Source organism: Gossypium raimondii, chromosome 5 (genome assembly GCF_025698545.1).
Source record: "Gossypium raimondii isolate GPD5lz chromosome 5, ASM2569854v1, whole genome shotgun sequence".
Taxonomy (NCBI): Eukaryota; Viridiplantae; Streptophyta; class Magnoliopsida; order Malvales; family Malvaceae; genus Gossypium; species Gossypium raimondii.
Window position 1 is genome coordinate 15,966,343 of NC_068569.1, and position 11,607 is coordinate 15,977,949.

An 11,607-nucleotide genomic window follows, 5' to 3' on the forward strand; every position below is an offset into this window, starting at 1 on the left:
ATGAAGCACATGATTAAAGACAAACCTCTCGTCCTTTTACGTGGCGTTTTGTGATTGGTTCATTTCACGTCGTTGGGATTGACAACGTCACCAACCAATAAACAAACGCCAGTCACTCTCAAATTTCTCTCACTAATGTGAACTGCTTCTTCATATGTGTTCTATCTTTTTCCTTTGGCTGTTTCTCTCTCTAAACTGTGTTTTTTATCTCACCGAAATTCCTATATTTCGCCTTATTTTCCCTCTGTTTTGCTTACGAAAATCCGACATACGTATCCAGCGATGCATGACCTTCCGATCCATTGCAATTTCGGTCCTTAATGCTTCGGTTTGCGACCTTAGTTTGACCCCTGTTTGATTCACTGAGTTGGGCAATCATTTTAGTTCAGAAAAAAAGAGAAAGAAACATGCTGGAGGCAATGGAGACTTCCGTCAATGGCGATGGTTTCTCCCAGTTACAGAGCTATGGAGACAGTAGCGAAGAAGAGCTGTCGGTATTACCCCGTCATACTAAGGTGGTCGTGACTGGCAATAACCGTACTAAATCGGTGCTCGTTGGTCTGCAAGGCGTGGTCAAGAAGGCTGTTGGACTTGGCGGGTGGCATTGGCTGGTAATTCCTTGGAATTTGTTTTCCGTTTTTCCTGGGGCCTGGAGTTTAGATTTTATCTGGGAATTGGAGGAACTTGAATTTCTTGTTTATAAAACTGGGGATTTTCATAGAGTTATATAGGTGAACTGAAATTTGGTTTTGTTTTTCAAGATAATGTGGATTCCATTTGAGGAATTTTGAAAGTTTAAAGGTTTTTATAATCAAATAAACCTTTTGCTTTTTGGCTAATTCAATGGTTTTACATATTGTCTTGGTGATTTTTGCGCATTGAATCCTTTTTAGCGTATTTGATAAATTTTATTTTCTAATGAAACTGGAAATTTAGCTGTCTCTTGTCTTAGTTTGGTTCTAGTTTGATGCTTATCCTTCCATCTAATAATAATAATAATAATAATAATAATAATAATAAAGGTTTCTTTATTGCTCAAAAATCGCAAGTTCGGGTTCTCGGATGGTAGGTTTCGATTGCATGTAAGTGTCCGTCAATGGATCTGGCATGTTGATTCGTTTTAGGGATTGTACGATGCTGTTCTGGTATTTGTAGAACGAGATTTGATTTCCTGGGGATTAATTTGTCCTTTCTTAAGAAAATGGATAAATTAGGAATTTGTCTTATACTGAGCTTAGATTTTCAATTGCATGGTTGTGTTATTCATGTATTCTTGTTTGATTGATTTCAGAATGTTTCTCAACAAGAAACCCTTTTTTTTCTTTGTTTTTCCATTGTTTCTTATGATTTTGGTTGCTGTAAACAATCATACTTTGATCTTGATTTTCTTTTTTACTGTAGATGTGCTAGTGGATTGAAACACATTTTGGCAGTGTCAATTCTAACTGATTATTTTAACAAAAATACTATTTTTTTTTACTTCCGAATATCTGGAAACTTGTCTCCATATGCGTCCCCTTATTGGACAATATTGGTAGATTACGCATTCATTCACCTTTTAGCTGATAGTGATATGTTGTTTCTCTACTCAATAAAACAACAGGTTCTTACCAATGGCATAGAAGTAAAACTACAGAGAAATGCCCTCAGTGTGATCGAAGCTCCTACTGGTAATGAAGAAGACGATGACATCGAATTTGAAAACGTGCAATGGAATGGATCAGACATGGGTGAGTTTGTTTTTTGACTTGTTTAATTCAAAATTTGCATCTACCTCTAAATTTTAGTTTCCTGTGTGAGTTATTCAAGTCTACAGCTTTGTTGTTGCCATGTACTTTTCATTCAACTGTTAATTTGTTTAAAATTTCACTAGTAGGAAAGATATTTCTTTTACTTGTGCTGACTTTGGGGTACCGATATTGTGCGTCTTGGGTCTTGTGTAAGAGGTTTATATCTTGGAAGCAGAGTGCTGCAATCCTTAACGTTTTGATTGACTATTCTAATACCTAATACTTTTGGTGTTGTGATTTTGGATAATATTCTCTTGTGAGATGGAGTTCAGATTGTTGAATAGGATCCATTTCTGTTGCCACCTTTAGCTTTCACTATTTCTAAAAGCTCCAGTGTCTCATTTTCCTTATCTTTCTTCTTTTGGTCCCACTACAGTTGGGTCTTTTTAATGTAGTTTGTTTGATCTTTCAATTTCCCAGCATCTGATGACACTCAAAAGTCCCACAGATCAAGGCATAGAGCGCATAAATCGTCTGGGTCTTGTCACAAGACGATGAGTAGGTCTCTTTCTTGTGACTCGCAGTTGAAAGGGACTGTTTCTGCATCCCGTGGATCCATGGTAAATTATTTTTTTAAACCTGTGCTTTCTTTTTATACAATCTTCAATCTTCGGGTGTATTGCAACATGATGTTAGCTATACGTTATATTGTTTCCCCTGTAGAAAGTTGACCTCAGCAAACTAGAGATTGCTGCTTTATGGAGATATTGGCGACACTTCAATCTTGTAAGTTTTCCATGGAGAACTAATTAATTAGAACCATGGATGCTTGCCTCTACCACATTTACCGCCAAAGAAATAAATGGTTTAAATGTCATTCGTCTTTGGTATTGCTAGGTAGATACTATTCCCAATCCATCAAAAGAGCAACTAGTTGATGTTGTTCAAAGGCATTTCATGTCGCAGGTAACTTACTCAACCGCTCTTGCAGCTTCTCCTTCTTTTGACTTTGTTGCTTAAGACAACTGTGTTGTAGTTTTTTCCACCTCGTGACTGAACAGTAAGGTTACACCATGAAAATGCCATCTATTGTTGCAGCAAATGGATGAGCTGCAGGTAATTGTGGGATTTGTTCACGCAGCTAAGAGATTGAAGACGGTTTGTAAATGAGCTGGAGCATGATGATGGGATTCAGATGCCTCTGAGTTTGGTTGTCAACATCCCAAAGCCGCTAACAGAAATGCAGGTATCCTAATGATGTGTTCTGTTGTTGGTGATAACCGTAATGTATTTGTTGCTTGTTAATCATTTCGGGTATCTCTGTCAAGTAGGTTTAGTAATTCACCGAGTTATAGAGGTTCTTCCATTTTGGTAGACCGTAGACAAGTTTGTGTAGATATTTGATTCCAAAACTTGGTTACAATACAAGACCTCTTTCCTTTCTAAAGCTTGCCTCAATCTTCACCATACTGCTAACTTGGAGATGTGGATTTCTTGGGGGGAAAATGTGTATATTCTTCTTTCTTAGTGGACTTAGTTTGAGCGGCCCAATCTCTAATCAATTTGGGGCTCGGCATGGTTTTTTAAAATGGGTAACGGAAACCAACTTGGCCTAATTGATTAGAGTGAATTTTGGTTAAAAATATCTTCACATTAAATGGGTTCTACAAGCATGCATATTAGACTCTGAAATATTCAACAATAAACCCGTGCTTTAAAATTGGGTATGGTTAAAATATGATGTTAGTCCCTGTACTTGTATAGAATTTGAGATTTAGTTTCTTTATTGTTAAAGTTAAAATTTAAGTTTTATTTTATTGATTTTAAAATCTTGGTCTAGTTATTGAAATTAGAAGCATTTTTGTTAAATTTAAAACTGAGTTGTCTTTATATGACGTGACTTATGGTTGATAGCAAATAGATGTGACAAATTATGGGGTTAAGATTTTTAAATTAAAAAATGGGGAGTTTGAATTTTAACTTCCAAAGTACAAGATTAAATTTCATATTTTATACAAGGACTAATAACATATTTTAACCCTTAAATCTCTGGGAATAGGAAAATGTCGATCTTTTAACCTAAGACTAAACAATTATTCAGGGTCTATAATTGCATATAAGTAATTATTTTGATTGGTTAAATTATGACATTAGTGTTTAGGTCATGTTTTTTTAATTTTGAAAAATTCTTTGTTAAATTTGACTATTTGTAAGTAATATAATTTAATGATTTTAATAACAAGTATTTTATAGGTATAGAGACTAAAACTTAACTAATTATAGTGACTAAATTCATAGGGTTATTTTTGTGTTTTATGATTTAGCTGCTCGTTTTAGACCTTTTTATTTGAAAGTTCCAAGCTTGGACAGAAAAGGCAAATGTAGGCGGCATCATGTTCAAAATTGTGGACAATCAGCTACCGCTCAGATGTGTATTGTTTAAATTAAATTAAAAGAGGCCACAGCTTGGAAAAAGTTTTTGGTTTTCCCATTAATTGAGAAGATTCAGCCTGTTTTAGTCAAAGATTCATTCTCAGATTCCACAATTCTAGGTCTTTCTTTGCGTCCCATCTTTGTCTTGTTTCTTAAAATTAACAAGTTGTGTTGTCAGATTTATGGCCCCAGGTCGTTGGTCAAAAAGATCAAACCAATTTTCGCTTTAATTCAACAAAAAAACTGCTTTTTTTATTATTTTAATTCGATATTGGTGCACTATCTATTGAATCGTAGTTTGTAATTAAACCAACACTCATGGACAAGTAGCATTAATACGACCCAATGTTGATAGCGAGCAGTGTTGTTAAAAATGATGAAAGATGATTTATCTGGATTCAGAAGATAAAAAGTGGGGATTTCTTGACAATTTGCATAAAGTGTATGAACAAAAGAATGATTATTTATTCATGCAGTGTAGGTGTTAGTAATGGCAAGGATCATAATTGAAGGTGATGAAAGGAAAGAAATTGCGTGAGTATTATATTCAAGCAACGATTATTTTAAATCAGCTTTTTCCCTTGATGGCGGTAAAGGGAATGAAAAAGAGCCAATTTCACACTCCCATTTTAAACACTGCTCTCATTTTCTTTTATACCTAAGCTCGTCGGTGCTAATAAATGCTTTCCCTCGCGTCATCAAGCATATACAAAAAGGCTTTCTGGCCCCCCCACTACCAACATCTACTAATTTGCATTATTATGCCTTGTTTCTTTTTATATATTTTTAATTAAATTTTGTGTATAATAAGATTTGATTTTAGGGCTTTCAAATTTTCAATTAAAATTTTATTAATTTTTATATATGGATATATTTATTATAAAATTTGTTACTCAAATTATGAGTGACATAAATATTCATTTTCGCATATTTTACATTTTCATTCACAAATCTGAGCAAAGATTATCCATATTAAAAGGACAAAATGATGTGTATTAATTCTCTTATTTGAAAGTCATTGGAATATAGTTCATGTGTATCTTCTGGTAAAAGTATCATAGAAATTATTGTATTAAAAATCAGATTATATTTTGGTCATTCTACTAAAAATGAGTAATTTAGTCATTACACATTAGATCAAAAATAAATTAGTCTTTTGTTAAAAACTGTATCAATCTCTACTATTAAAATTGATCATTGTACATCAACATTAGTTACAAGTGGTATGTCACATGTCACTATCTAGTTATTCTCTTGACCACGCAAAATTTTAACAATACAAAAAATGAAAATTTTCATAGAAAACAACAATTTATTTTTTAATCGAACATACACAGACTAATTACTCGTTTTTTAATAGAAATAAAACAACAATTTACTTTTGTCATATCTCGTTGTTTTGGATGATATGAAACTAACGGTGATATACAGAAATATATTATGAAGTGTATTGGGCTAAAACAGTTGACAAGATATTTGACTTTAAATAAAAAAGATTGAATCAATCACCGAAATGGGTCTTGCCTCAGACACCACCATGCACGAGAATAAGCATGCTTCGGATCCTAAAGGTATTGCCATCCCCACCACAATTGTCCCCAAAGAATTATCTACAGTCCTTTTATAGATGACAACACGAAACTTGTATGAATGTTGGTGTTGGATATATAGTTGGACATAATTATGAAATCTAATTAACCATATCTAATAATACTTATATTCTTCTAATGACATTTAAGGGGGGGGGAGGCTTAAATTGCATCAAATGATGAAAAGAGGAAGGGAAGTTTTAATTTGGTGGCCAAATGGAGCGTCATATTTAAGCAGCATTAGATAAGGATTCCAGCCTAACATCGCATGGATGCATGTTCTACCACTGGGTTGCCTACTTTTGCTGCCATCATCATCCCCACAAACAATGTCAAACCTCACTCGAGTCATTTTCGGATACGGATAAAATGATACTTGAAAAACAAATGAAAGTATTCATGGTTATAAATTCGACTACAGATGCTGGGTTATGTGGCAGATTTGAGGCCATCTTGGCTGATACGCCAGTCCCTGTTACTGGAAGAATCAAATATCAAAACATCATTCTATTTCAGGCTTAATACTCTGTTTTATAATTTGCTAACGAGCATCGTGCCTGCCTTCTTCATGAATTCAGAAGCTGATTCTCTCCCTGCATTAATTAGTCTTACATTGTAACGAGTTTGAAATGGGGTAGTAGACTTCCCACTGCCACTAGCAGTAGTGCCCAAGAATCTCAACTACATCAGCTACTGATGTAATCATCAAATCCTAAAATTATTCTGCATTTTTTGTTCCAAGTTCCAACCCCCCAAATTGCGGGGATTCTTAAATTCTTATTCAGTGATGAACACGAGATTCCTACCAGAGGGCTGCATTGATTCATGGATCCCTACATTAAGGCTAACTATGAATATCTAACCCACTTGCAGTAAGAATCTCCACATCCTCAGCCGCCCCACTGTCAATTTTTAAAAGTAAAAAAAAGAAACAAATATCTACTGCAACGATAATAGTTTGGTAGGTAAACTAAAGGTGCCAGAGTGGTTAATTAAGCATTCTAATCAGAAAGTTTCGTGAAAGAACTCTGCGCATACAAAAGAAACAAATAAAAAGTGCATGTGTTTTATTGGAAAAAGATTAATCAAGTTTCCACGCAAGTTTATTTAGCTGTCTAATTTTTTAAAAGCCAAAAAACTGAAATGTTGTTGTCTGACTGAGACATGGTCGGGATCATGATCTCCCATCCCCAATTTCAATGTTTCGGCTTCATAACATGCATTACAATATGTGTTTTGGCCGGTTGAGATATATAACCTGGTGCTCGTGAAAAATATGAAAAGAGGGCCCAAATCAATTAATTAGGGGCAAAAATGGTGACCCTCTTTATCCACAATATACGCCTAAAATTTCCGAGCAACACTCGCCCAAGTCTCTGTCTCTCTCGTGCGATTTTGTCTGCAAATTGTCAAATTTGACAGGGCACGTGAATTTGTAAGATTAATGTCTTCTTTCTAGTTCCACTCACACCGCCCAACACGCCAACAGGCTGTTGCCCTGCATTTCCTGGGTTTTCTTTTTTTTACTCTTTTAACTTAATATTGTTGGAGCCAAGATAAAATTAGGTAAAGCCTTCTTAATAATATTTACTTCAATATTCAAGTAAATAATATAATTAATCTGTCAGCATATATACAAAATCTAATTAAACAATAAATATATTGGTAATTTCATGCCAGCATTTCTTTTTTAAGTCTTAAGCTTCACATCAAAATTTAGTGTAATATAAAATTTAGTTTCAAAATATTTATATTTTTTTGTCAATTTTACAATTATTCTATTTTAACTGAAGTTAGTCATTAATCTTTTAAAATGAGTTAAATTGTTACTTAGCGAAATTATGTCTGAAATATTTATTTTTTAACAATGTTGGTGTGGCCATTCGCGTAACAGTTCACATGCACTTCACACTAACATGGCAATATTTATTTTATATTTTACGTCAATAAATAATTTAAAAATCACAATTATGCTTAAGCATAATTTAAAAAAATAAAAAAATTCTATAAAGTTAAAAAAATTCAATATTGATAATGAATAAAGTTATAAACAATTAGGCCCTTTTAATGGTAATGCTTAAAACCTTGAAACTTCAACTTCTTAAGTTCAAGTCTCGTTTCTTGTAAAATTATGTATCTTGAGTTTATATCAAATAGGGATTGAAATATTTTTATTATCAATAAAATGATTATATATGAACTTAATAATAATTAGAATATTTTGTAACTAATTAGATGTTTATTGTAAAAATGATTGAAGATAAAAATAGATAGTAAAATTAATTAATTAATTAATTACCAAAATAATTAAATAATAATGGGTAACATTATCCCTTTATTAAAATTCATTTAATAAATCTTAGGAGGTTAATATTAAAATTGTCACGATACTTTGTTTCTATTGACATTTGTCATTATATTTTGAAACTATGAGTAAATTTGTCATTCAAGACTTATATGATTGAATTTTACTACTAGACTTTGAATTTTATTAAAATTTCACGCCAAATTTGATTTTTTTAATTAAAATTTACCATTCAATATCAAATTTGATGATTTGAAAATAAAGGTAAAAGAAGTTCTTTCAAATAAATTATTAACTAAATTAAAATTTCTATTTAACGAAATAAAACTTAAATATATATATATATATATTATAAAATAAAATAATCATTTTAATATTATATTAATAAACATATTATTGTTAAATATTAAAGTAAAATATAAAGATAATTTTTGGTTAAATGATTTTAAAACAAAATAGTATAGCAAAATTTAAATTTAATCAAATAAAATAGAGTCACAAAATTCAAGGTATAATTCATAATGAGAAAGACATCAAATAATGTTTTGATCCAATATTTTAGAAATGAATATTAATTTTCAGAAGATTAAAATCAACATTGTGAATAATAAATTTAAAGATATTCTTGAATACAAAATGTATAAGTATGCACAGGATTCTAATAATGCTTTTAACCACTTCTTACTTATAAAGCCTTGGTAAAAATATATTCTTTTACTTTTCACAAATAATTTTAGTATAATTTTTAAACTATTAGTTTGCATTTTTATGTATTATTTTAAAGAAACATAGTATAAAATATTCTCATTTTCCTAAGTTCATAATTTATGACACAACCAAAATTAGCTAGATTCTCTAAAGATTCTCCTCAAACTTTGGACTATAAATACAGATCCTCTCACCCACCCACCACAATCTCCCACCTTCTCTCTTATACAAAACTCTCCTTTTCTATTCCTCATCAATGGCGCTCCGGAAAACTCTTGGGAAGCGTCCGTTGAGCTGTTATGGAATCACCTCATCGCTTGCTACCGTAGAGAACTCTCCGATCTCACTCCATACCGCACCTCGCCGGGAGTACGTGGCCCTGCCTGATTCCGGTGAAAGAGGATTCTTCCGACGGTTCTTTCACCTGAGGCCTTTGGAACAGCCGTCGCCGGGATTTCCGAAGATCTTCTCGGTTCCTGTGGGTGAAAAGTTGAGAGAAAAGCTTCGAGGCATAAACATTTCTGGAGATCAGCTTCAGTTGGAAGGAATAGCTCAGCCTCGACCTCTACCAACGGATGCCAGGGCTAAGGTTTCTGTTGAAGATGCGAGGAAGCTATTGAGGGCTTCTCAAATCCAGAAGCTTAAAGCGAAGCTAAGAGAGATTCCAAAAAGTTCGATTTCTTATTACGAGTTTGTTCAGATCTGCCTTGATAGATGTGGAAATGAAGCTCAAGGTTTAGAACTCGCCAAAGTGCTGGATCATTCGGGAAACGTCATTGTTTTAGGGAACGTCGTTTTCCTCCGCCCCGAAGAGGTATAAAATTTCTCTCCCTCCATCTTATTTATTTTAGGAATTATTATTTAATATAATAATCCATTACTAGTCTTCCAAACTGTTTGGAGGAGTGCAATGCACGCGCTGTTGCGAAGTGGGTCTGGTTCAGCCGAATGGTCAGCTGCAGTGGACAGTCATAGTAGGCTAAACGAAGGCTTTTAAATGACCATTCTAATTTCTAAAAGTCTAAATTAGGTTCATGAATGACTAACCTAAAGCATGGGGGTATGAATTGATTGTTGACTGAGTTTTATTCCCGCAGTTGGCTAAATCAATGGAAAGCATGATTTCGGAATCGATGGCCCTCCCAGATGACCCAAGAAGAAAAGAGCTAGAAGAAATGGAGAAACAAAAGGCTGAAATAGACAAAAAGGCCAAGGCTCAGGTTCGTGGTGAGCTTTATTGTGGGCTGGGGTTCCTACTGTTTCAAACACTGGGATTCATGAGGCTTACGTTTTGGGAACTAAGTTGGGACGTGATGGAGCCCATATGCTTCTTCGTCACCTCCCTGCACTTTGCCTCTGCCTATGGGTTTTTCCTCACCACTTCCACCGAACCCTCCTTTGAAGGCTATTTTCAACGCCGTTTCAAAACTAAACAAAAGAAACTCGTCAAGGCCCACGGCTTTGACATCGAAAAATACAATAAACTTCGTCAAGCCTTTTATCCCAACATCTCTAATGCCTTGCCGAGCTTGGAGCGTTGCTCCTCTACCACCTTAAAACATGAAGACGAGGCCTTCCTTTGACGCTCCTGCAAAGGAAACTAATGGAGTTTTTTTCTTCTTCTTCTAGCACTAGTTATATAATATTATGCGAAATAGAAAAAGGAACTATGGATTCTATGATGTGGATCGCCAGTGACTTTGATATTTGAATCATAATTGTTCTTATCCAGTATCGATTCTTCAGACGATTGAGTACTATTAAGTAGAGTGCTGTAAAACCAAAATTAGCAAAGCAAGAAGCAAGATCCACATGCATAGTGGTCCTTAGATGTACAGCAATAGGCTATTATCGATGAACTAACTGGCTTTGTATTAGATCACGTGTCCTAGTTTTTGAGGGCGTGAGTTGATTTAGGTCTTTCTCTAATGATCTTGTAAGTTGGTCCCAAGTCTTTTCTCAGGGAACTTTGTAAAGAGTAGTACTAGTATAAATTTCAAACGAATAGCCTTTTTTTTTTTTTAAGAAAATAATAAATAATTAGCTTTTTTATTTTTATATTAGGTTTAAATCAGTTAAAAACAAAATATCTAAATATCGAACTTAAGCCTAAAAAGTTTTATTTATAATTACCTTCTATCATTCTTGTAACACCCCTAACCCGTATCCGTCGCCAAATTAGGGTTACGAGGCATTACCGAACAAACACAACCATTTTTTTTTAAACAAACTGATCACAACATGAAAATTTAATTACTTCCGCATAGCTATTATAATTTACAATCAAAATGTAATTAATATCGTGCTCAACCTATACATGCCATAAGATCGAGTTCAAACATTTAACAAAATACCAAAAGAAGTCGATAGTGTGATGGACTATGCTGATGATCCCCGAGCTCGTAACGCGTCTCCAAAATCTAAAAAAAATAAAACAAATGGATAGAAAACAAACAAAGTAAGCTTTTATAGCTTAGTAAGTTTATAGCATAACAACAAAAATATGTATATATTAACAAATACGTATAGACAAATGCATACATATTTATCAACAATTAAAAAAACCGAATGTACATACACTTTATTACTTGCATACTTTCGAATTCACATATGTACTTATCATGTGCATAAAATTGATCATACACATGTATATATATATATATACCAATCACATATTATATTCACTTATATATATATAGACTCATTATCAATTTATACCGAGTACATCGCTAATACATACATTCAATATATATATATATATACATATTCATCATATACAAATTAATGAGTACATTTATATATATATCCCAATTGCATCCATAAATAATTATCAAACACATAG

At 33.3% G+C, this 11,607-nt stretch overlaps 2 protein-coding genes across 2 annotated transcripts; both read left to right on the top strand.

Annotated features, from left to right (window-relative positions):
• Window positions 1-124: 124 nt before the first annotated feature.
• On the top strand, window positions 125-3,177 carry LOC105770489 (uncharacterized). Its single transcript, XM_012591707.2, has 6 exons — window positions 125-611; window positions 1,604-1,730; window positions 2,211-2,350; window positions 2,454-2,516; window positions 2,628-2,696; window positions 2,829-3,177. The coding sequence occupies exons 1-6, from the start codon at window positions 408-410 to the stop codon at window positions 2,898-2,900; spliced, it is 675 nt and encodes a 224-aa protein (XP_012447161.1). The 5' UTR covers window positions 125-407; the 3' UTR covers window positions 2,901-3,177.
• Window positions 3,178-8,952: 5,775 nt separating this feature from the next.
• Window positions 8,953-10,496, top strand: LOC105771310 (calcium uniporter protein 4, mitochondrial). The gene is made up of 2 exons (XM_012592729.2): window positions 8,953-9,579; window positions 9,863-10,496. Exons 1-2 carry the CDS (start codon window positions 9,022-9,024, stop codon window positions 10,346-10,348), a joined length of 1,044 nt encoding a protein of 347 aa, XP_012448183.1. The 5' UTR covers window positions 8,953-9,021; the 3' UTR covers window positions 10,349-10,496.
• Window positions 10,497-11,607: the final 1,111 nt, after the last annotated feature.

What these genes read in the sequence shown, in the direction of transcription:
- LOC105770489 (XM_012591707.2), top strand. Translation starts at nt 408, where the DNA reads ATGCTGGAGGCAATGGAGACTTCCGTCAATGGCGATGGTTTCTCCCAG. An exon ending in ATGGAATGGATCAGACATGG is followed by an intron (nt 1,731 to 2,210) that starts GTGAGTTTGTTT and finishes TCAATTTCCCAG; the next exon opens with CATCTGATGACACTCAAAAG. An exon ending in AAAGGCATTTCATGTCGCAG is followed by an intron (nt 2,697 to 2,828) that starts GTAACTTACTCA and finishes CTATTGTTGCAG; the next exon opens with CAAATGGATGAGCTGCAGGT.
- LOC105771310 (XM_012592729.2), top strand. Translation starts at nt 9,022, where the DNA reads ATGGCGCTCCGGAAAACTCTTGGGAAGCGTCCGTTGAGCTGTTATGGA. An exon ending in TTTTCCTCCGCCCCGAAGAG is followed by an intron (nt 9,580 to 9,862) that starts GTATAAAATTTC and finishes TTATTCCCGCAG; the next exon opens with TTGGCTAAATCAATGGAAAG.